A 23,987-nucleotide genomic window follows, 5' to 3' on the forward strand; every position below is an offset into this window, starting at 1 on the left:
TCACTTTTTTCAATAGTTTTGCATCATCTGCAAAGAAGCTCATATAGCTTTCAATTCCTTCCTCCATATCATTAATATATATAGCAAACATTATTGGGGCCAGAACCGTTCCTTGTGGAACACCGCTTATTACTTCATCCCATTTTGAGTGTTGGTCTCTTATTGTTACTCTCATTTTTCTTTCTTGCAAAAAGTCTTCCATCCAATTTAGCAGTTTGCCCTGTATTCCTCCTTCAGTTTCTAATTTCTTAAGCAACTTTTTATGTGGTACTTTGTCAAAAGCTTTTTTTAGGTCTAGAAATGTGCAATCAGCCCATCCATCTCTTTCTTGTATTATATCTATTAGCCTTGAATAGAAACATATTAAATTGGTGACGTATGATCGTCCTTGTCTGAATCCAAATTGTCTTGGATTTAGCACGTTGTTTTTTTCTAAATATTTTACCCATCTATTTTTTACAATTCTTTCACAAATTTTTGCTATTGTACTTGTTAGAGAGACTGGCCTATAGTTGTTAGGGTCTTCTTTATTTCCCCCTTTATATATAGGTACTATATTTGCTTTTTTCCAATCTTCCTTCCATTTCCCTCAGTAATCCCTCCCCTTCTCCTTTTTCCTTACTTTCCCTACACCACGAGCAATTTCCCCCCACCCTGTAAATACAATAGGTACTTCCTTTGCTTTGGGATCCACGAAATTTCACTTTTTCTTCAGAACGTCTTCTAAGCCGTCCATTCGTTGAAGTGTGTATTTACCTAGTTGTATTTACCTAGTTGTATTTTACGGGAAGGGGAGCTATGCTCGTAGTGTCCCGTTTTCGTATCTCATTTTATCTAAACTATTTTTAAATTCATGTATTGTTTTTGCACACACCACTTTCTCATCTAACTTGTTCCAACTGTCTATTACTCTGTGAGGAAAGCTGTTCTTTTTCAGGTCTCTTCTATAGCTATTCTTTTTGATTTTCTTTCCATGTCCTCTTGTATTTCTGTCATCCCATTTTATCAGATTCTCTCTATCAGTAATTTCTATGCCTTTCATGATTCTGTAAATAGCTATCAAATCTCCTCTCTCTCTTCTTTGCTCTAGTGTCTGTAGTTCAAGTTTTGCTAGTCTCTCATCATATGATAGTTTTGCGAGTGTAGGTGCCAATTTTGTAATTGCTCTTTGTATTCTTTCAAGTTTTTTTTATAATTTTTTTTGTACTTGGTGACCATATCGTTGCCGCATATTCCAATCTTGGTCTTATCAGGGTGATTAGAATTTTCTTCACCATTTCTTCATCCAGATATGTAAATGCAACTTTGATTGTTCTTATTAAATTATAGGTTTCTCCAAAAATCTTATTTATATGTTTCTCAGGTGACATATTATTCATAACAATGACTCCAGGTCCTTTTCATTTTCCACTTTTTTTATTCTTTCTTCTCCCAATTTATATGATCCTGTTATTCTGTTTTTACATTTTCCAAATTCCATTATACTACACTTTGTATTGAACTCCATTTCCCACACTTCCTACTCCATCCCTGTACTTTGTTTAGATCTCTCTGTATTGATTCACAATCTTCTTCCGTGTTCACTTTTTTCAATAGTTTTGCATCATCTGCAAAGAAGCTCATATAGCTTTCAATTCCTTCCTCCATATCATTAATATATATAGCAAACATTATTGGGGCCAGAACCGTTCCTTGTGGAACACCGCTTATTACTTCATCCCATTTTGAGTGTTGGTCTCTTATTGTTACTCTCATTTTTCTTTCTTGCAAAAAGTCTTCCATCCAATTTAGCAGTTTGCCCTGTATTCCTCCTTCAGTTTCTAATTTCTTAAGCAACTTTTTATGTGGTACTTTGTCAAAAGCTTTTTTTAGGTCTAGAAATGTGCAATCAGCCCATCCATCTCTTTCTTGTATTATATCTATTAGCCTTGAATAGAAACATATTAAATTGGTGACGTATGATCGTCCTTGTCTGAATCCAAATTGTCTTGGATTTAGCACGTTGTTTTTTTCTAAATATTTTACCCATCTATTTTTTACAATTCTTTCACAAATTTTTGCTATTGTACTTGTTAGAGAGACTGGCCTATAGTTGTTAGGGTCTTCTTTATTTCCCCCTTTATATATAGGTACTATATTTGCTTTTTTCCAATCTTCCTTCCATTTCCCTCAGTAATCCCTCCCCTTCTCCTTTTTCCTTACTTTCCCTACACCACGAGCAATTTCCCCCCACCCTGTAAATACAATAGGTACTTCCTTTGCTTTGGGATCCACGAAATTTCACTTTTTCTTCAGAACGTCTTCTAAGCCGTCCATTCGTTGAAGTGTGTGTATTTACCTAGTTGTATTTACCTAGTTGTATTTTACGGGAAGGGGAGCTATGCTCGTAGTGTCCCGTTTTCGTATCTCATTTTATCTAAACTATTTTTAAATTCATGTATTGTTTTTGCACACACCACTTTCTCATCTAACTTGTTCCAACTGTCTATTACTCTGTGAGGAAAGCTGTTCTTTTTCAGGTCTCTTCTATAGCTATTCTTTTTGATTTTCTTTCCATGTCCTCTTGTATTTCTGTCATCCCATTTTATCAGATTCTCTCTATCAGTAATTTCTATGCCTTTCATGATTCTGTAAATAGCTATCAAATCTCCTCTCTCTCTTCTTTGCTCTAGTGTCTGTAGTTCAAGTTTTGCTAGTCTCTCATCATATGATAGTTTTGCGAGTGTAGGTGCCAATTTTGTAATTGCTCTTTGTATTCTTTCAAGTTTTTTTTATAATTTTTTTTGTACTTGGTGACCATATCGTTGCCGCATATTCCAATCTTGGTCTTATCAGGGTGATTAGAATTTTCTTCACCATTTCTTCATCCAGATATGTAAATGCAACTTTGATTGTTCTTATTAAATTATAGGTTTCTCCAAAAATCTTATTTATATGTTTCTCAGGTGACATATTATTCATAACAATGACTCCAGGTCCTTTTCATTTTCCACTTTTTTTATTCTTTCTTCTCCCAATTTATATGATCCTGTTATTCTGTTTTTACATTTTCCAAATTCCATTATACTACACTTTGTATTGAACTCCATTTCCCACACTTCCTACTCCATTCCTGTACTTTGTTTAGATCTCTCTGTATTGATTCACAATCTTCTTCCGTGTTCACTTTTTTCAATAGTTTTGCATCATCTGCAAAGAAGCTCATATAGCTTTCAATTCCTTCCTCCATATCATTAATATATATAGCAAACATTATTGGGGCCAGAACCGTTCCTTGTGGAACACCGCTTATTACTTCATCCCATTTTGAGTGTTGGTCTCTTATTGTTACTCTCATTTTTCTTTCTTGCAAAAAGTCTTCCATCCAATTTAGCAGTTTGCCCTGTATTCCTCCTTCAGTTTCTAATTTCTTAAGCAACTTTTTATGTGGTACTTTGTCAAAAGCTTTTTTTAGGTCTAGAAATGTGCAATCAGCCCATCCATCTCTTTCTTGTATTATATCTATTAGCCTTGAATAGAAACATATTAAATTGGTGACGTATGATCGTCCTTGTCTGAATCCAAATTGTCTTGGATTTAGCACGTTGTTTTTTTCTAAATATTTTACCCATCTATTTTTTACAATTCTTTCACAAATTTTTGCTATTGTACTTGTTAGAGAGACTGGCCTATAGTTGTTAGGGTCTTCTTTATTTCCCCCTTTATATATAGGTACTATATTTGCTTTTTTCCAATCTTCCTTCCATTTCCCTCAGTAATCCCTCCCCTTCTCCTTTTTCCTTACTTTCCCTACACCACGAGCAATTTCCCCCCCACCCTGTAAATACAATAGGTACTTCCTTTGCTTTGGGATCCACGAAATTTCACTTTTTCTTCAGAACGTCTTCTAAGCCGTCCATTCGTTGAAGTGTGTGTATTTACCTAGTTGTATTTACCTAGTTGTATTTTACGGGAAGGGGAGCTATGCTCGTAGTGTCCCGTTTTCGTATCTCATTTTATCTAAACTATTTTTAAATTCATGTATTGTTTTTGCACACACCACTTTCTCATCTAACTTGTTCCAACTGTCTATTACTCTGTGAGGAAAGCTGTTCTTTTTCAGGTCTCTTCTATAGCTATTCTTTTTGATTTTCTTTCCATGTCCTCTTGTATTTCTGTCATCCCATTTTATCAGATTCTCTCTATCAGTAATTTCTATGCCTTTCATGATTCTGTAAATAGCTATCAAATCTCCTCTCTCTCTTCTTTGCTCTAGTGTCTGTAGTTCAAGTTTTGCTAGTCTCTCATCATATGATAGTTTTGCGAGTGTAGGTGCCAATTTTGTAATTGCTCTTTGTATTCTTTCAAGTTTTTTTTATAATTTTTTTTGCACTTGGTGACCATATCGTTGCCGCATATTCCAATCTTGGTCTTATCAGGGTGATTAGAATTTTCTTCACCATTTCTTCATCCAGATATGTAAATGCAACTTTGATTGTTCTTATTAAATTATAGGTTTCTCCAAAAATCTTATTTATATGTTTCTCAGGTGACATATTATTCATAACAATGACTCCAGGTCCTTTTCATTTTCCACTTTTTTTATTCTTTCTTCTCCCAATTTATATGATCCTGTTATTCTGTTTTTACATTTTCCAAATTCCATTATACTACACTTTGTATTGAACTCCATTTCCCACACTTCCTACTCCATTCCTGTACTTTGTTTAGATCTCTCTGTATTGATTCACAATCTTCTTCCGTGTTCACTTTTTTCAATAGTTTTGCATCATCTGCAAAGAAGCTCATATAGCTTTCAATTCCTTCCTCCATATCATTAATATATATAGCAAACATTATTGGGGCCAGAACCGTTCCTTGTGGAACACCGCTTATTACTTCATCCCATTTTGAGTGTTGGTCTCTTATTGTTACTCTCATTTTTCTTTCTTGCAAAAAGTCTTCCATCCAATTTAGCAGTTTGCCCTGTATTCCTCCTTCAGTTTCTAATTTCTTAAGCAACTTTTTATGTGGTACTTTGTCAAAAGCTTTTTTTAGGTCTAGAAATGTGCAATCAGCCCATCCATCTCTTTCTTGTATTATATCTATTAGCCTTGAATAGAAACATATTAAATTGGTGACGTATGATCGTCCTTGTCTGAATCCAAATTGTCTTGGATTTAGCACGTTGTTTTTTTCTAAATATTTTACCCATCTATTTTTTACAATTCTTTCACAAATTTTTGCTATTGTACTTGTTAGAGAGACTGGCCTATAGTTGTTAGGGTCTTCTTTATTTCCCCCTTTATATATAGGTACTATATTTGCTTTTTTCCAATCTTCCTTCCATTTCCCTCAGTAATCCCTCCCCTTCTCCTTTTTCCTTACTTTCCCTACACCACGAGCAATTTCCCCCCCACCCTGTAAATACAATAGGTACTTCCTTTGCTTTGGGATCCACGAAATTTCACTTTTTCTTCAGAACGTCTTCTAAGCCGTCCATTCGTTGAAGTGTGTGTATTTACCTAGTTGTATTTACCTAGTTGTATTTTACGGGAAGGGGAGCTATGCTCGTAGTGTCCCGTTTTCGTATCTCATTTTATCTAAACTATTTTTAAATTCATGTATTGTTTTTGCACACACCACTTTCTCATCTAACTTGTTCCAACTGTCTATTACTCTGTGAGGAAAGCTGTTCTTTTTCAGGTCTCTTCTATAGCTATTCTTTTTGATTTTCTTTCCATGTCCTCTTGTATTTCTGTCATCCCATTTTATCAGATTCTCTCTATCAGTAATTTCTATGCCTTTCATGATTCTGTAAATAGCTATCAAATCTCCTCTCTCTCTTCTTTGCTCTAGTGTCTGTAGTTCAAGTTTTGCTAGTCTCTCTTCATATGATAGTTTTGAGAGTGTTGGTGCCAATTTTGTAATTGCTCTTTGTATTCTTTCAAGTTTTTTTTTTATAATTTTTTTTGCACTTGGTGACCATATCGTTGCTGCATATTCCAATCTTGGTCTTATCAGAGTGATTAGAATTTTCTTCACCATTTCTTCATCCAGGTATGTAAATGCCACTTTGATTGTTCTTATTAAATTATAGGTTTCTCCAAAAATCTTATTTATATGTTTCTCAGGTGACATATTATTCATAACAATGACTCACAGGTCCTTTTCATTTTCTACTTTTTTTATTCTTTCTTCTCCCAATTCATATGATCCTGTTATTCTGTTTTTACTTTTTCCAAATTCCATTATACTACACTTCTTTGTATTGAACTCCATCTCCCACTTCCTACTCCATTCCTGTACTATATTTAGATCTCTCTGTATTGATTCACAATCTTCTTCCGTGTTCACTTTTTTCAATAGTTTTGCATCATCTGCAAAGAAGCTCATATAGCTTTCAATTCCTTCCTCCATATCATTAATATATATAGCAAACATTATTGGGGCCAGAACTGTTCCATGTGGAACACCGCTTATTACTTCATCCCATTTTGAGTGCTGATCTCTTATTGTTACTCTCATTTTTCTTTCTTGCAAAAAGTCTTCCATCCAATTTAGCAGTTTGCCCTGTATTCCTCCTTCGGTTTCTAATTTCTTAAGCAACTTCTTATGTGGTACTTTGTCAAAAGCTTTTTTTAGGTCTAGAAATGCACAATCAGCCTATCCATCTCTTTCTTGTATTATATCTATTAGTCTTGAATAGAAACATATTAAATTGGTGACGCATGATCGTCCTTGTCTGAATCCAAATTGCCTTTGATTGAGCACATTGTTTTTTTCTAAATATTTTACCCATCTATTTTTTATAATTCTTTCACAAATTTTTGCTATTGTACTTGTTAGAGAGACTGGCCTACAGTTGTTAGGGTCTTATTTATTTCCTCCTTTATATATAGGTACTATATTTGCTTTTTTCCAATTTTCTGGAACTTTACCTTCTTTCAAGGAACTGTTTATTATGCTATGTATTATGTCTGCTAGTTCATTCCTGCATTCTTTCAAAATCCAGTTTGCTATTTCATCTGGTCCATGTGATTTTCTGACATCAAGATTACTCAAGTGGTTCAATATTTCATTCTTTGTTACTTCTATTTCTTTCATAGGGGGGACTTTCTCTTTCCATTCGATCTCTTCAGGTAGTATGTTCTCCCTTGTAAACACAGATTTAAAATGTTTGTTCATAATTTCCGCCATTTCAATTTCCTCTGTGTATTCAACTCCTCCTTGTCTTAATTTCTCCAAATATTGTTTGTTTTTCAGTTTGTTGTTTACAAATCTGTAAAATAGTTTTGGTTGATCTTTACATTTTTCTATGACATCTTTTTCATATTTTCTCTTTTCCTCTCTGCACGCTTGTACATAGTCATTTCTATAACAAGTATATATTTTCCATTTTTCTGGTTTTTTTCTTCCATTTGGTCCAAGCTTTGTCTCTTTTGTCTTTTATCGCCCTACAACTTTTGTTGTACCAGCACTTTACATATTCTTTTTCCTGTTTTTGTCTTGGGACATACTTTTCTACTCCTTTTTTATAGATTTTTGTCAAAATATTCCATTTCTCTTCTACTGTTGTATCTTCTTTGTGTATTCTTTCCCAGTTTTCATTTTGGAAGAATTCTCTTATTTCATCAAAATTTGTTTTTTCATACATCAATCTTCCTTTTCTATATTGTTCATTTCTTTTCATGTATTTTTTCTCATTTAGTTCTAGTTCTATCAATATGTGGTCACTTTTGCTTATTGGTGCCTGGTATTCTATCTTTTCCACTATTTTAGGTTCTGATGTGATTATTAGGTCTAGTCTCGATGGTTCTTCTTCATTTCTATACCTAGTGTTCTCTTGGATCCATTGTGTCATTGTGTGGTCAATAATCATCTCAAGTAGAACACTTCCCCATGAGTCTTCTCCACCCTTTACGGTCATCTCTTCCCAGCATATTTCTTTGCAATTATAGTCGCCCATCATAACTATTCTTCCTCCATCTTCCATTATCTCGTTTAGTGTTACTCTTGTGTCTTCTAACATGCTTTTATGTTCATTCTCTTCCCATGAGGCTGTTTTTGGGGGCACGTAGTTTATTACAAACTTTCTGCTCTTCTTATCTCTATCTTCTACTTCTATCATTATCATCTCTACTGTATTGTTCCCATATGTGACTCTCTTCACGTTTATATCCTTCTTAGTCAGGAACATAACTCCACCCCCTTGTTTTATCTTTCTGTTTCTAATCCAATAATTATATGCATTGTGTCCTATGCTGTTGGGTGGTAGTGGGCCTTTTAATTTTGTCTCAACAATTCCCATTATGTCCGGATATTTTTCTTTCAGATATTTGTTCAGTTCATTCAGTCCTGTTATTAATCCATCTATATTTGTGTAGGATATTCTTAACTTTCTGTTATTTCCATTGTATTCTCTGTTTCTTTTGTGTTTCTCTCTTATATGTTCCATTTCTTCAATTTCATATTCACTACTCTCCAGTAGAATTCTTGTTTTTCTGTCTCCGTTCTGGTCTCGTTTTTTTTTCTTAGCTTCATGTCTTTTCCTTATTTCCTCCTCTCTTTCCTCTTTATTCATTTCCCTTTTTATCCATACCTTTTTATATTGTTCACTTGTTGCTAGTTTCCCTGTTTTGGATAAGATATTCTCAGCCGTAGTTTGTGACCTGAATTTAATCTTAATTGGTCTGGTCTTGTCTGTACTATATTTCCCGAGCCTGAATTTCTCTTCGATTTGTTTCATTATTTCTGGTTCATCTTCCTGAACTAATTCTAGTAAATTTCTTACTTTTTCATTTTCCTCTTTGATTCTTGTGGTTCTATCTGGGTTATGTTTCTCTTCCATTCCTAATATAATTATACATTTCTTTCTATCTGCTAAGTCTCTTACTATATTCTCCTTCTGTCTCATCACTTTAATAACTGAGTCTTCAGTTTGTTCATTCATTTGCTGTTTGATTAAGTCAGTGAATGCAACTTTGCTATTTTCTTGGATTTTTTTCCAACCCTCCTTGTTCTCCTTATTATTCTCCTTTAAGACTTTATTCTCTTCTTTTACTTCTTTTAACTGTTTTTTTAATTCTTCAATTTCCTTAGTATAGTTTTTGTTCGCCCTCTCTAGTTCTTCCAATTTTTCAACTCTCTGCACAATGTTGTTAACGTGACCGAACCTAAATTCCCAGTGCTCGATCATCTTATCGAGCTTCTCTTCTAGTCTTGTTAATCGGGGGGGGGGGGGGTTGTGTCCCCCCCCCCCACCCTCTTTAAATCCCTGGAAAATATTCTCATCAACTTCTACTGTATTGCTCTTATCTATACTTCTAATCTTTACATTTTTGTTAGACATTTCGTCATCGCTAAATTGGTCCGGACCTCGTTTGTTTAGATTTCGTCTGCCTACCTGGGCCAAGTCCTCACCTTCCTCATTTCCTTCCATTTCCCTCAGTAATCCCTCCCCTTCTCCTTTTTCCTTTCTTTCCCTAAACCACGAGCAATTTCCCCCCACCCTGTAAATACAATAGGTACTTCCTTTGCTTTGGGATCCACGAAATTTAACTTTTTCTTCAGAACGTCTTCTAAGCCGTCCGTTCGTTGAAGTGTGTGTGTGTGTGTGTGTGTGTTGTATGAGGGTGTTGTTGATAAAGAAGTATGGTATGTCATAATTGAAGATTATAGTGAGTGTTGTTATTGTCTCCAGTCCTAGATCCTAAACTCTATACCAGGACTTAACCCACTCCAACACACATACATCAAAACTAGAGGGAGAAAATGTTCATCTCAGTCTGGAACTCACCCAGGAATTGCTGGAAGCATAGTTTGGCTGCATCCCCTAGGGCCACTAGGAGATTCCAGGTCAGTGGTCTCTTCAGTACTGCTGGCAGTGTCATTCCTGACTCTGTGTGTGTCCCAGGATTGTATTTGGTCCTCTTGTGTTTGGGGGTTGAGCCGTTGAAGACGAATCCGCAACTGTGGCCTCTCCAGGGATATAAAACCTCCTGCAAGGGGGAGATAGATTGATACTATAAGACCTCAACACAATTTTCAACAGCCTTGAGTTTGACCAAAGGTTGAAGATGTTGTCCATATCATATTTGCTCCCTTTCTAAGCCCTTAGAAAGGTTTTGCGAAGGTTTCAATGTGGACATGTATATACAGTATGTACATACATTAACACACACATATGCACATCTGTCAGAAGAAAAACCAGACATAATAGGAATTGGGGAGATGAAATTAAGGGGTCCATCACCACCAAATAGTGTTGGACATGGGTTATATAATTATTGGGTTAAAAACAGAAACAAGAAACAAGGCAGAGGAGTCATGTTTTTGGCCAAGAAAAACTTAAAATTTGATGAAGGCAGAGGGTAAAAACAGTGTAGAAATGATCATGATAAAGGTTAAAGACAGCAGCATGAAAAGTAGAAAGTTTGTGGTGATTATGTGCCCCCAAAAATGGGCTCTTGGAAAGAGGGTGAGCATTCAAAAATGTTGAAGATACAAGGTATTCATTAAATGAGATGCTGAAGAATGGAGGTAATCTGGTACTTATGGGAGATTTTAACTGCAAGGAAGTCGGTTGGGAAGAGATGATAGTGAAAGGCAGAGAGGATCTATGGGGAAATGTATTACTTTACATGACTATAGAACAAGCAATGACACAAGGGGTGAAAGAAGATACTAGATATAGAAGTAATGAAGAACAGTTGAGACTGGATATAATATTTACAACATAACCTGAAATTGTGAATAAAATTGAATACAAGACACCGTTTGTGTAATGACCACATACTAATAGAGTTTGAACTAAAGAAGGAAATATATGTGTAGAGAAATGAGAAATACAAAATAGGAAGATTGTACAACAAAACGGACTTTGGGAAACTTAAGAAATTCTTTCAAAATGCAAATTGGGAAAAATTCTACAATGAAGAGACAAAAGTGGAAGAGAAATGGATGATTTTGATGGAAATTTATAATGAAGGAGTGGATAAATACATACCAAGACAGAAACAGGAAAAGGTGTATACTAAGTGCTAATTCAACAGAAGGTGCAGTGAGGCTAAAAACAGAAGAGATAAAGCTTGGAAAAGATGGAAAATATATGAAAAACCTGGAAAGTGGCAGATATATATAAACCATAGAAATAAATATGTAAAAGTGCACGGAGAGGAAAAAAGAAACTATGAAAAAGACATAATAGAAAAATGTAAAGATCAACCCAAACTATTCTCTATATTTGTGAATGGTAAACTCAAAAATAAACAGGAAAGGGAGAAACTATGCCATGAAAATATAAAATATACAGAAGATTTAGAAATGGCTGAAGTCATGAACAATCACTTCAAGTCTGTTTTCACGAGAGAAAAAGTACAGCATTGCGAAGAAGGAAGTGAAGTGCAATCCCACCACGAGGGAAATAACAATAACACAAAAAGAAATAATGTCAAGAAATCACACGGCCCAGACGGAATTGCAAATTGGATACTAAAATAATGTAAAGAAGAATTAATGGACAAAATATATACATACATATACCAAAGGCTTTTTCCCCCTTTACATGGGAGGTAGCCAAAAGACAAAGCATAGAAAACACTCCCACCCATTCCATCCCCTACATACTCTACTCTCATTACACTTTTATTATCCTCCAAGTCATTTACTCATTTCTTTCAATCTATATTCTCCCTCCACCCCCACTCCCTTTCCTGCCACATTTGCACCCAAGTATCTAAAACTATCCCCTTCCTCCAGTCTCTCTCCCTTAATACTCACTTCCAGCCTGCTTCCAGTCTCTCCCCTTGTATGTCTCATCACCTTTTACCCACATTTATCTTCAACTTCCTTCTTTCGCACACCCTCCCAAACTCTGTCAATGTCTGATCCTGCTACAATCTCCAATCCCCGACCCACCACTCTTGCATTCACCTCTCGCACCACCCCAGCCTTGTATAAATTGAACAGCCAGGGCGACATAACACATCCTTAACCTCAAACCACTTTCTCCATTTCTAATCCTAACACAAGCTCTACTACTCTCGTAAAAACTCTTGACTGCTCTTAACAGCTTTTCTCCTATCCCATATATCTGCAAAACCTCCCACAGTGTCTTCCTGTCTACCTTGTCATAAGCCTTTTCCAGATCCATAAAAGCCCAAAAGATCCTTACCCTTTCCTATAGTTTTCTTACATATCTGTCTTACCACAAAAACTTGATCTACACAACCCCTACCTGTTCCTCACCAATTACTCCCTCTGTTCTTCTCAGCGAAAAAAATACACGGGAGTGACGTGCGATTTCGCTCGGGAAAGTTCCAATGTCGCTCTCACAAATCCAATAGCGGGAGCGATCCCCGCCTCCCCCTCCCCCCCCCCAAAAAAAAAAAAAACGCTCCCGCAGCAAGATTCAACGTTTTTCATGCATTATCCATCATTTGGCAATCCCTGAATCCCATCACCATTGACGAAAGGATCAGAGCAAACACAACTTACCCGTGATCAATCATTGCATTTTCAATCGATATCATAAACGCAAGGCATCAGTCAACTTTAATTTGTTGATGTACGTACGTATGTGCACGCGGTATAGCTGCTAGAGTTCAATGGCTTACCTAGCCTAGCTTCGTATCAGCTACATGTTGACTAGACTCTACACGACTATCGTGCTACTAATGTCGCTAGTTGCGAATTGCATGGTACCTGTATGCAGGGAAGTTCATTGGTTGCATGCAGCTAGCTGCCCAATCAACGCGCTGACTACATGTACAATGCACCATACCCAATACCACATGACCGCATGCATACGTACACTGTACATATGCAAACTCGCTCGAGACCTAGGAGGGAAACTGGGAAATCCCATTTATAACCTCGTTCGCGTATTTATGAGAAAACAAAATAGAATAAAATGTTTGGTTAGTAATTGAAAGTAAATAAATTTAAGTATAAATATGAACATTTTATATCAATACATTGCAATAATAACCTGTATATTTGCATGTATCTTATTCTTCCCCCACCCATCCCCCTCCCCCCAAAATTAAAGGCTGATTTGTTAACAAAAAGTTATTTTTCATGCACATGAGTAACGAGTTAGCCTTCCAATAGTTTGAAGGAAATCGAACCTGCAAAAACATGGCTAAGGAAGTATCAAAAATGGCTCTGGTAATTAAAAAAAATGGCTCTGGTGAAAAAAAAAAAAAATGAAAAATGGCTCTGGAAAAAAAAATATTTTTTCCCTGGTTCTTCTCCTAATCCTCTCAATCAAGACATTCCCATAAGCCTTCCCAACTGCACTCAACAAGCTGATCCCTCTGAAACTACTACACTCACTTTTGTCCTCTTTTCCCTTGTAAAGTGAAACTATACAGGCACTCCTCCAGTCCTCTGGCACTCTACCCTCTCTTAAACAATCATTGAATAACTTCACCAACCAGTCCACCATCACTGTACCTCCTTTTTTCAGACATTCTGCATGGCATCCATCCAACCCAGGTGCCTTACCTGCTCTCATCATCTTAACAACTGCTTTCACTTCATCTTCTCTTGTTTCTCCTCCATTTTTCTCACACATCACGGTCATTTTCCCCATCCTCCTTCACATTTAGCAACTCCCTAAAATACTCTGCCCACCGTCCTCTCACTGCCTTCTCTTCCATTATCATCTCTCCATCTGCACCTTTTACCTTTTCTTCTCTTCTTGATTCGCCTCCTCTTCCTCTCTTAATTTCTTTCCAAAACATCTTTTTATTACTTTCAAACTTTTCAGTCATACTCTTACCCCATTTTACATCTGTTCTCTTTGCCTACTGTATCTTATGCTTTACTTCTATTCTTTACTTTGTACCTCTCATACGATTCCCTCATCCTAATTTGTAACCAATTTATGAAAGCCTGCTTCTTCTCTTCTACACCCTTCTTCACTTCCTCGTCCCACCACTCACTACCCTTCCTTCTATTTCCTCCCGTCCTTCTTGTTCCACACACCATCTTTGCACATCTTATGACTCTCTCTTTGAACCATCCCCATTCCTCCTCCACTCCTAGTTGTAGTCTATCCTTCACTCCCTCCCTCTCCTTTCTCAGCTTCTTCTTATACTCTTTCTCCGTTTCTTTCTCATTTAAGCAGTTCACCCTAAGTACCTCCCTACCTTCTGCCCTTTTCCTCTTTCTCCACCTATTCTCCACTCTCAACTTACTTTCCACCAAAAATGATCTGATATTTCACCATTCTCTCCCCTTAGAATATGTACATCCTTAACTCTTACCACTATATAGTCCATTAATGCTCTGTCTTCCACTCTTCCATCCACTACCCTCTCCCATGTGTACTTATGCTTGACTTTCTTCCTAAATACTGTATTTGCTATCATCAACTCTTGAGACATTATCTCCACCGTCAACTCTCCACTACGATTTTTTCCTGGAACTGCGTACTTCCCAATCACTCCGTCCGTTGGTTCATGGTTTCTCCAAGGGTAAGCATGTGTGACTAATTTTCTATCCTTTTACACTAAGGTATATAAGGCGTCAGACAACAATGAAAATTACGATGTTATTTACCTTGACTTTAGCAAAGCGTTCGACAAAGTGCCACACCAGAGACTACTAAATAAAATCAAAGCCCATGGCATAGAAGGAAAAGTGTTAGAATGGATTAGAACTTGGATTAGTAAAAGAAAACAGCGGGTCACCATAAATGGAATAAAATCTAGGTGGGGCAATGTTACTAGCGGGGTCCCAAAGGGCTTGGTTTTGGGTCCCTTGTTGTTCATTATGTATATAAACGACTTAGACGATGGGTTGAATAGTGATGTTAGTAAGTTTGCGGACGACACTAAAATAGGACGCCTAATTAGGTCAGGAGACGACGCCCAGATTCTGCAGGATGATCTTAATAAACTGTTAACATGGTCGGTGAAATGGCAAATGAACTTCAATATCTCTAAGTGTAGCGTGTTAAACGTAGGGCTACACAACCCCAAAAATAGATACAACTTAGATAACACGTTTTTAGACAAATCTGAGTGCGAGAGGGACTTGGGAGTTCTGGTGAGTCCGGACCTTAAAACCAGGAAGCAGTGCATTAGCGCCAGAAATAAAGCTAACAGGGCATTAGGCTTCATTGCTAGGACGGTAACGAATAGAAGTGCAGAGGTAATTATTAAACTCTATCTAGCGATAGTTAGACCCATCCTTGACTATGCGGTACAGTTTTGGTCTCCGTCCTACAGAATGGACATAAATTCACTAGAATCAGAACAGAGAAGAATGACCAAAATGATACAAGGACTCGGAAATTTGCCTTACGAAGAGAGGCTTAGGCACCTAAACTTACACTCTCTGGAAAGACGCAGAGTGCGGGGTGATCTAATAGAAGTGTTCAAGTGGATCAAAGGCTATAACAAGGGTGATGCAAACAAGGTCATCATAATAAAACAACAGGGCAGGACTCGCAGTAATGGGTATAAACTGGACAAATTTAGATTTAAGAAGGAAATAGGCAAGAATTGGTTTACTAATAGGGTGGTCGATGAATGGAATAAACTTAGTAACCATGTAGTAAGCGCTGAAACTATCAGTTGTTTTAAAAAACGATTAGACAACTTTATGGATGGGGATGACAGGTGGTGATGGATACGGAGCTGCCTAGTGTAGGCCTTATGGTCTTTTGCAGTCTCCTTTATTTCTTATGTTCTTATGTTCTTATTTCCTACCCTAGTATTAAGGTCTCCCAATACAACTACATTGACATTTCTCCCTAATCCCTCTATGCACTCATTTAAATCCATCCAAAAAGCCTCCCTTTCATCTACACTCTTCCATTATCATCTCTCCATCTGCACCATACATACTTAAAAAAAAACACATCTCCCTTCCCAGCTTCACCTTCATCCACATTAACCTTGAAGAAATTTTCCACTCCACTACACGCTTACCTATATCTTCACTTACATAGCTCCTTCTCTCCCTCGTCCCCTCCTCACTTCTGAGAACCTCCCAATTACACTCCCAAACTCACACTCGCCCCTCCCTTTTGATTTAGATACGCTCAATGCCAACACATCCATCTTTCTTCTCATAAACATACTGTCTATCTCTTCCCTTTTACTCCATCTGTACCACATCCACGCACATTAAAAGACCCAAACCTTAGGATTCTGGTCGGAAAACTCCTAGACCCTCTTATGCCTTTACTTTTTTTAGGAATGTCCTCTTTGAGGCTACAGGTAGTTGGATTCCTAGTCCTAACCCCCGTCCCGTTTTTGTCGCAAAATATATTACATAATAAATTACTCATTCAAAGGAAAAATACCAAAGGACTGGAAAAATGTTAATATTGTACTAACATATAAAGGAGGAAACAAAGAAAAACCAACAAATTATAGACTGGTTTCTCTTACAAACATTGTAGCCAAAATTTGTGAAAAAATTATCAAGATTAGATGGATAAAGCACCTGGAAGAAAACAATATCATAAATCCAAGACAATTTGGATTCAGACTGGAAAGATCATGTGCCACAAATTTAATCTGTTTCTACTCAAGACTAATAGATATAATATAAGAAAGGGATGGATGGGCTGATTGTTCTTTCCTAAACTTACAAAAAACCTTCGATAAAGTACCACAAAAAATCATTTGAAAAAATGGAAAACATAAGAGGGATACAAGGTAAATTTCTAAACTGAATAGTGGATTTCTTGCACGGCAGAAAAATGAGAGTAGTGCTCAGAGAAAAAGAGTTCAGCGTGGGAATAGATGATTAGTGGAGTTCCACAGGCTCCAATAATATTTGCTATTTATGTGAATGATATGGGTAAAGATGTGAAATGTTACATGAGTTTCTTTGCAAATGATGCTAATTTGCTGAGGAAAGTGAATACTGAAATGGATTGTGAATCACTACAGAGAGACCTGAACAATGTTTGGAAATGGAGTATGAAGTGGGAAGTAGACTTCAACATTAAGAAATGTAGCATAGTGAAGTTCGGAAAAAAATGTAAGGACAATATAAAATCAGAATAAAGGAAGAAAAGAAAGGGGGATCTGAAAAAGACTAGGGAGTAATTATCACAAATGACATATCCTTTGATAAACAGATCAACAAAATCGTCAGAGAATCCTTCAACTTGCTAAGAGTCAATAAAGGTGGCTTTTACCTATTTAAAAAGTGTAATGAGGAATAGGAATCTGGGAATGGATGCTAAGAGGAGACTGTATGAAGGAGTGATTGTGCCAACAGCACTGTATGGAGCAGAAACATGGAACATGAGAGAGGAAGAGAGAAGGAACTTGAATGTGTTTGAGATGAAGTGTCTGAGAAGTATGATGGGGGTTACTAGGCTAGATAGAGTGAGAAATGAGGAGGTGAGGAGGAGAACAGGGGTGGAAAGGGAGCTGGGAGATAGGGTGGATGAAAGAGTATTAGGATGGTTTGGACACATGGAAAGAATGAGTGAAGAAAGAATAGTAAAGGAGGTGTGGAAGGCAGATGTGAAGGGAGTGAACATGAGGGGACGTCCTAGGATGAGATGGATGGATGGGGTGAAGGGGGCTTTGGGGAAGAGGGGAATGTCGGTTGAGGAAGGACGGGAGAGGACAGAAGACAGGGGTGAATGGAGAATGGTTGTATATGGAAAATGTTGTGATGCATGAGGTGGATTGGACGGGGGAATGGGGGTGAGGTAGTATGTGTGAGCAAAAATTTTGACGCAGCCCGAAGGGTTTTCTCCCCGTCCTCTCCTTTATATGTGGGGACGGAGAGGGGGGGGGGTCGCCGATTTAATGAAGCGGCCTTGCTGTGGATGTGCTGTGTCTTGCGACACTGCTTCTGACCCAGGGCAGTGGACAGGGTGCAGGGATGACCCGTCATCCAGGAGGTGCTAAGATGGGAGGGAGGGTGGAGGGGTGTGGAGTGTTTTCGGGGATGAAATGGGTGGGAATGTTTTTGTGCCTTGTCCTTTTTGGCTACCCCCCTTGTAAGGGGGAAAAAAGCCTTGGTATATGTATGTAGATGAAGAAAAGGTTTAAAAAATACAAGTCACACTAATAAGGTCTAGACTGGAGTTTGCCGTGGCACTACAGTCACCCAGTACCAAAATGAATATAAGGAAAATTGAAAGAATCCACAAAAATTGCCCCAACACTTTCATACCTGTCATATGAGGAGAGACTGTCTAAATTGAAGTAACTGACTTTAGAACAAAAAAGAGAATGAGGTGACCTACTGACCATCTTCAGAATCATGAAAGGCACAGAAATCCTTGATAGAGAGGACTTACTAAATTGGGATAAGAGAAATACAAGGGGACATGAAAAGAAACTCAAAAAGGGCAGTTAGAGAAGAGACATGAAAAAAAGTTTTCCACACAGTGGTGGATATCTGGAACAAACTGGACAAAACAATAATGTGTGCAAAAACTATACACGAATTTAAGAGCAAACTAGACACCGGAAGATACAGACAGGACACTACGAGCATAGCTCCCCTTCCCATAAGATACAGCTAGGTAAACACACACACACACACACACACACACACACACACACACACACACACACACACACACACACACACACACACACACACACACACACACACACATACGAACAAAGATTATCAAAACTAGAACTACCAACACTAGAGCAAAGAAGAGAAAGAGGTTATCTACTGACGATATATAGAATCATGAAAGGAATGGAAATCCTTGACAGAAAAGATTTACTAAAAATGAAAATGGAAAAACAAGAGGTCATGAAAAGAAACTCAAAAAGGACAACTGTAGAAGAGATAGGAAAAAGAATAGCTTCCTGCACAGAATGCTGGATACATGGAATAACTTAGATAAAAAAAAAAAAAAAAAAAAAAAAACAGTGTGTGCAAACACTATTCACAATTTTAAGAATAAACTTGGTGCTGAAAGATACAAAGACGGGTCACCACGAGCATAGCTCCCTTCCCGTACAATACAACTAGGTAAATACACACACACACACACACACATACACACAGTGGATAAAGAAATATATTGTAATATATGGACTAAAGAAAAAACATGGTCTGGTTAGGTACTTGAGGGAAAAAGAAGAGAAAGAAATAGCATGAACAATTCTAAAAGAATTACAAGACGGATATAAAAAAAAAAAAAAAATAGAAAAGGAAATAAATGAAGTGTATGGATGGGACAATACACAAAAGAAAGAAATCAATCACTGAAGATAAGACTAAGGTCACAAATGGTAGCAGAAGACATATTAGCAAAATCAGGAAATTTAGCGAAGACTATCACAATATATGGATAAAACGAGAAATGAATGTTGGGGAAAGAGAGAGAAGACACTAAGAAATGAAGCTAAAGTAAAAATGCGAAAAGAATAATAAAAAAAAAATCTATTGGACAGTGTTAGACACGAGGCTGAGAAAATGGTATATTTAGGTAAGGGAAATGAAAGTAATAGAAAATGAGATGAAAAAAAAAAGTGGCTTATATTGACAAAGACGGATTGATCTCAGTATTAAATTAACTAAACGATTACCTGCCAAAAGAAAAAAACAAAACAGTCATAATAGGAATTGTGGAGATGAATTTAAGGGGTCCACTACCATCAAATACTGTTGGACATGGGTTATATCATCACTGGATTAAAGATAGAGATGAAAAACAAGGTGGAAGAGGGAAAACACTGTGTGGAAATGATCATTATAAAAGTTGAAGATAGTGACATGAAAAGTAGAAAGTTTGTGGTGATTTATATGCCCCCAAAAATGGGCTCTTGGAAAGAGAGCGAGTATTCTAAAATGTTAGAAGATACAAGGCGTTCATTAAATGAGATGCTGAATGATGGAGATTTTAACCGCAAGGAAGTCTATTGGGAAGAGATGACAGTGAAAGGTGGAGAGGATCTATGGGGAAATGTGTTACTTGACATGACTATAGAACATACAATAACACTATGAGTGAAAGAAAATACCAGATATAGAAGCAATGAAGAACCATTGAGACAAGTCTTAATAATTACATCAGAACCTAAAATTGTGGATAAAATTGAATATAAGACACCATTTGGGAAGAGTGATCACATATTAATAGTTTGAACTAAAGGAAGAAGTATATAGAGAGAAATGAGAAATACAGAAAAGGAAGACTGATGTATAACAAAATTTACTTTGGGAAACTTAAGAATGTTTTTCAAAATGTGAATTGGGAAAAATTCCGCAATGAAGAGACACAAGTGGAAGAGAAATGGATGATTCTGATGGAAATTCATAATGAAGGAGTGGATAAATACATACCAAGACAGAAACAGGAAAAAGTGTACAATAAGTGCTGGTTCAACAGAAGGTGCAGTGAGGCGGAAGATAGAAGAAATAAAACTTGGAAGAGATGGAAAAAATATAAAAAATGACAAGTGGCAAATATATATCAGCTTGGGAAGAGGTGATTAGTGGAGTTCCACAGGGATCAGTATTGACTTCAATAATGTTTGCTATTTATGTGAATGACATGGATGAAGATGTGGAATGTTCCATGATCTTCTTTGAAGATGACACAAAATTGTTGTGGAAAGTGAATAATAAAATGGACTGTGAATCGTTGCAGAGATCTGAACAAGTTTTGGAAATGCAGTCAGAAGTGGGAAGTGGACTTCAACATTAAGAAATGTAGCATAATGGAATTTGGAAAAAGTATATAAAAAATCAGGACAATATAAAATCAGAACAAATGAAGTACAAAAAAAAAAAAAAAAAAAAAAAAAAAAAAAAAAAAAATGGGACCTGAAAAAGACCTGGGAGAAATTATTATAAATGACATGTTCTCTGATAAACAGATAAACAAAATTGCTGGAGAATCCTACAACTTGCTAAGATCAATAAAGGTGGCTTTTACTTACCTGGACGAAGAAATGGTGAAAATACTAGTCACACTGGTAAGGCCTAGACTGGAGTGTACTGCGACACTACGGTCACCCAGTACCAAGAAGAATATAATGAAAATTGAAAGAATCCAGAGAGCAACTACGAAGATAGCCCCCATCACTTTCAAAACTGTCATATGAGGATAATCAAAACTGAAATTACCGACTCTGGAACAAAGAAGAGAATGAGGTAACTTGCTAACTATCTTTAGAATCATGAAAGGCATGGAAGTCCTTGATAGAGAAGACTTATTAATTCGGATGAGAGAAATACAAGGGGATATGAAAAGAAACTGAAAAAGGACAGTTATAGAAGAAACCTAAAAAACAGCTTTCCACAAAGAGTGGTGGATGTCTGGAACAAACTGGACAAAACAATAGTGTATGCAAAAACTATACATGAATTTAAGAGCAAACTAGACACAAAGACAGGACACTACAACCATAGCTCCCCTTCCCATTAGATACAACTAGGTAAATACACACACACAAACACACAAGGCATAGAAATTACTGATAGAGAGAATCTGATAAAATAGGATGATAGAAATACGAGAGGACACGGAAAGAAAATAAAAAAAGACAGCTATAGAAGAGATCTGAAAAAGAACAGCTTTCCTCACACAGTAATAGAAAGTTGGAACAAGTTAGATGAGAAAGTGGTGTGTGCAAAAACAATACATGAATTTAAAAATAGTTTAGATAAAATGAGATATGAAGACGGGACATTACGAGCATAGCTCCCCTTCCCGTAAAATACAACTAGGTAAATACACACACACGTCGGTCGAAGTGACAGCGAAGTTTGGAACTCCAAGAATAATTCAAGCTTCATTGATCTCATCAACAAGGGAGTACCTTTGTTGTATTAGTAGGAAGGGGGAAAGCTCGTGGAGTAGTGGGAAGGTGAAGAAAAAGGAGAAAGAGAGTGATTACTGAGGAAAATGGAAGGAAATGAGGAAGGGGACGAACGGGCCCCGGATGTTAGAAGTGGTTTAAACAAAAGGGTTCAGAACAGTCAGACGAGGAATACCAAGGAAGCAGAGGGGTCTAAAGCAGAAATATAGATGATAGCAGCTCTATGGAAAGAGAAGATAACTGCTTTTATGGGTTTAATGAGAGAGAAGGTGACAACCTCCCTTGACTAGTAAATCTAGAGGTGAAACTTAAAAAAGAAAAAAAAAAGAAAAAAAAAATGAACGAAGCATGGGAGGTTAGGTTTAACCAATTAACACTGGTTACCTAAAAAGTTGATAAATTGGAACAACTAAATAAGAAGAATCAAAACCTAACTAAAGAAATAGAAGAATTAAAAGGACAGTTAAAAGAAGTAAAAGATGAGAATGAGGCATTAAAGAATAATAATAAAGAGAACAAATAGTCCATATCAAAAGAAGCACAGTGTTGGGGTAAAGTCCAAGAGAACAACAAAATTGTATTTAGAGATATAGTGACACAACAGGTGAAAGAACAAACTAAGGACACAGTTATTAAAGTGATGAGAGAGAAGGAGAATATAGTAAGAGAATTAGCAGATAAAAAGAAATGTATAATTATATTAGGGATGGAAGAGAAGCATAATCCAAATAGGACCACATGAGTAAAAGAGGAGAAAAAAAAAAGGTAAACAAGATATCAGAAGTAGTTCAAGAGGATGGACAAGAAACAGGGAAAGAAATTGAAGAAATATGTAGACTAGGGAAATACAATACAGATAAGACCAGACCAATTAAGATCAAATTCAGGTCACAAACGACAGCAGAGAATATCTTAGCAAAAACAGGAAAACGAGTAGACAGTGAGCAATTTAAACAGGTATAGATAAAAAGATAAATTAATAAAGAGGAAAGATAGGATGAGAAAACAAAAAGACTAGAAGCTCAGGGAAAAAAGAAAAAAAAAACAGTCAGAAAAAGAAAAATTCTATTGGAGAGTAGTGGATATGAAAGTGAGGAAATGGTTCATAGCAGAGAAATACGGAAAGGAAACAGAAAACACGATGGAAGTTGCAGAAAATTAAGTGTCTTACACAAATATAGATGGCTTAATAACAGGCTTGAACGAACTGAATGATTACCAGTGTAGGACATGGTGCATATAATTATTGGATTAGAAACAGAGAGGTAAAACAAGGGGGTGGAGTTATGTTCCTGACTAAGAAGGATATAAATGTGAGGAATGTCACATATGGAAAGAATAGAGTAGAGATGATTAAGCACTGTAGCCAAAATTTGTTATCAAGAATAGGTGGGTAAAACACCTGGAAGAAAACAATATTATAAACCCAAGACAATTTGGATTCAGACAGGGAAGATCATGTACCACAAATTTAATCTGTTTTTACCCAAGACTAATAGATATGATACAAGAAAGGAATGGATGGGCTGATTATGCTTTCCTAGATTTACAAAAAGCCTTTGGCAAAATATTGTACATTCCACGATCATCACGTCGCATGGAACGTGCATGATGTCGCCTACGACCTGACGCTTCTCTGCCAGTGCGACCCTGCTTGACCCGACCTAACCTAACCCAGTGCAAATATGCAATTACGCACCACGGGTGACTACCCACGCGGTATATATAGCGGCTCCCACCACATGTAAAATCAGTTCATTCGTACCTTACAGTAAAGGAGACGAACTCACCAAAACCTCTTTCTCTTCACCAACAGTAGCATCGCTACACTGGTGACCACTCGGAGCGACAATGGACCCATCTACCGCTTCCACCCCCGACGCCACGCTGCCCGCTACCAACACCGTCAACGCCGTCTCCCTGAATCTACCACCTTTTTCTACGGTCGACGCTCCCTCCTGGTTTCGCCAGACGGAGATCCAGTTCCGCCTGCGGAATATCAGCGCGTCCCAAAGGAAGGCAGACTATGTTCTCGAGGCGATCCCCGAGGATGTGTTTCTACTTATCTCCCAATGGCTCGATCAACACAACGGCGTTATCCAGTATGACGTTCTGAAGCAGTACCTGCTTCAGGAATTCACACCGTCAGCAGCCTCCATAGCCGCAAAAATCCTCCAACTCTCCTAACAGCCTCTGAGGAGCATTAAGCCAAGTACAGCATACATC

At 37.1% G+C, this 23,987-nt stretch overlaps 1 protein-coding gene across 1 annotated transcript in view; it reads right to left on the bottom strand.

Annotated features, from left to right (window-relative positions):
* Nucleotides 1–23,987, bottom strand: part of LOC143022266 (uncharacterized) — a 72,257-nt gene that overhangs the window by 15,089 nt on the left and 33,181 nt on the right. Inside the window, exon 5 of the mRNA XM_076180407.1 lies at nt 9,779–9,980. Within this exon, the coding sequence (XP_076036522.1) occupies nt 9,779–9,980 (202 nt within the window). The remainder of the gene's footprint in view (nt 1–9,778; nt 9,981–23,987) is intronic.

The sequence above is a fragment of the Oratosquilla oratoria genome, chromosome 44 (assembly GCF_046742065.1).
Source record: "Oratosquilla oratoria isolate Oo_2021 chromosome 44, ASM4674206v1, whole genome shotgun sequence".
NCBI lineage: Eukaryota > Metazoa > Arthropoda > Malacostraca > Stomatopoda > Squillidae > Oratosquilla > Oratosquilla oratoria.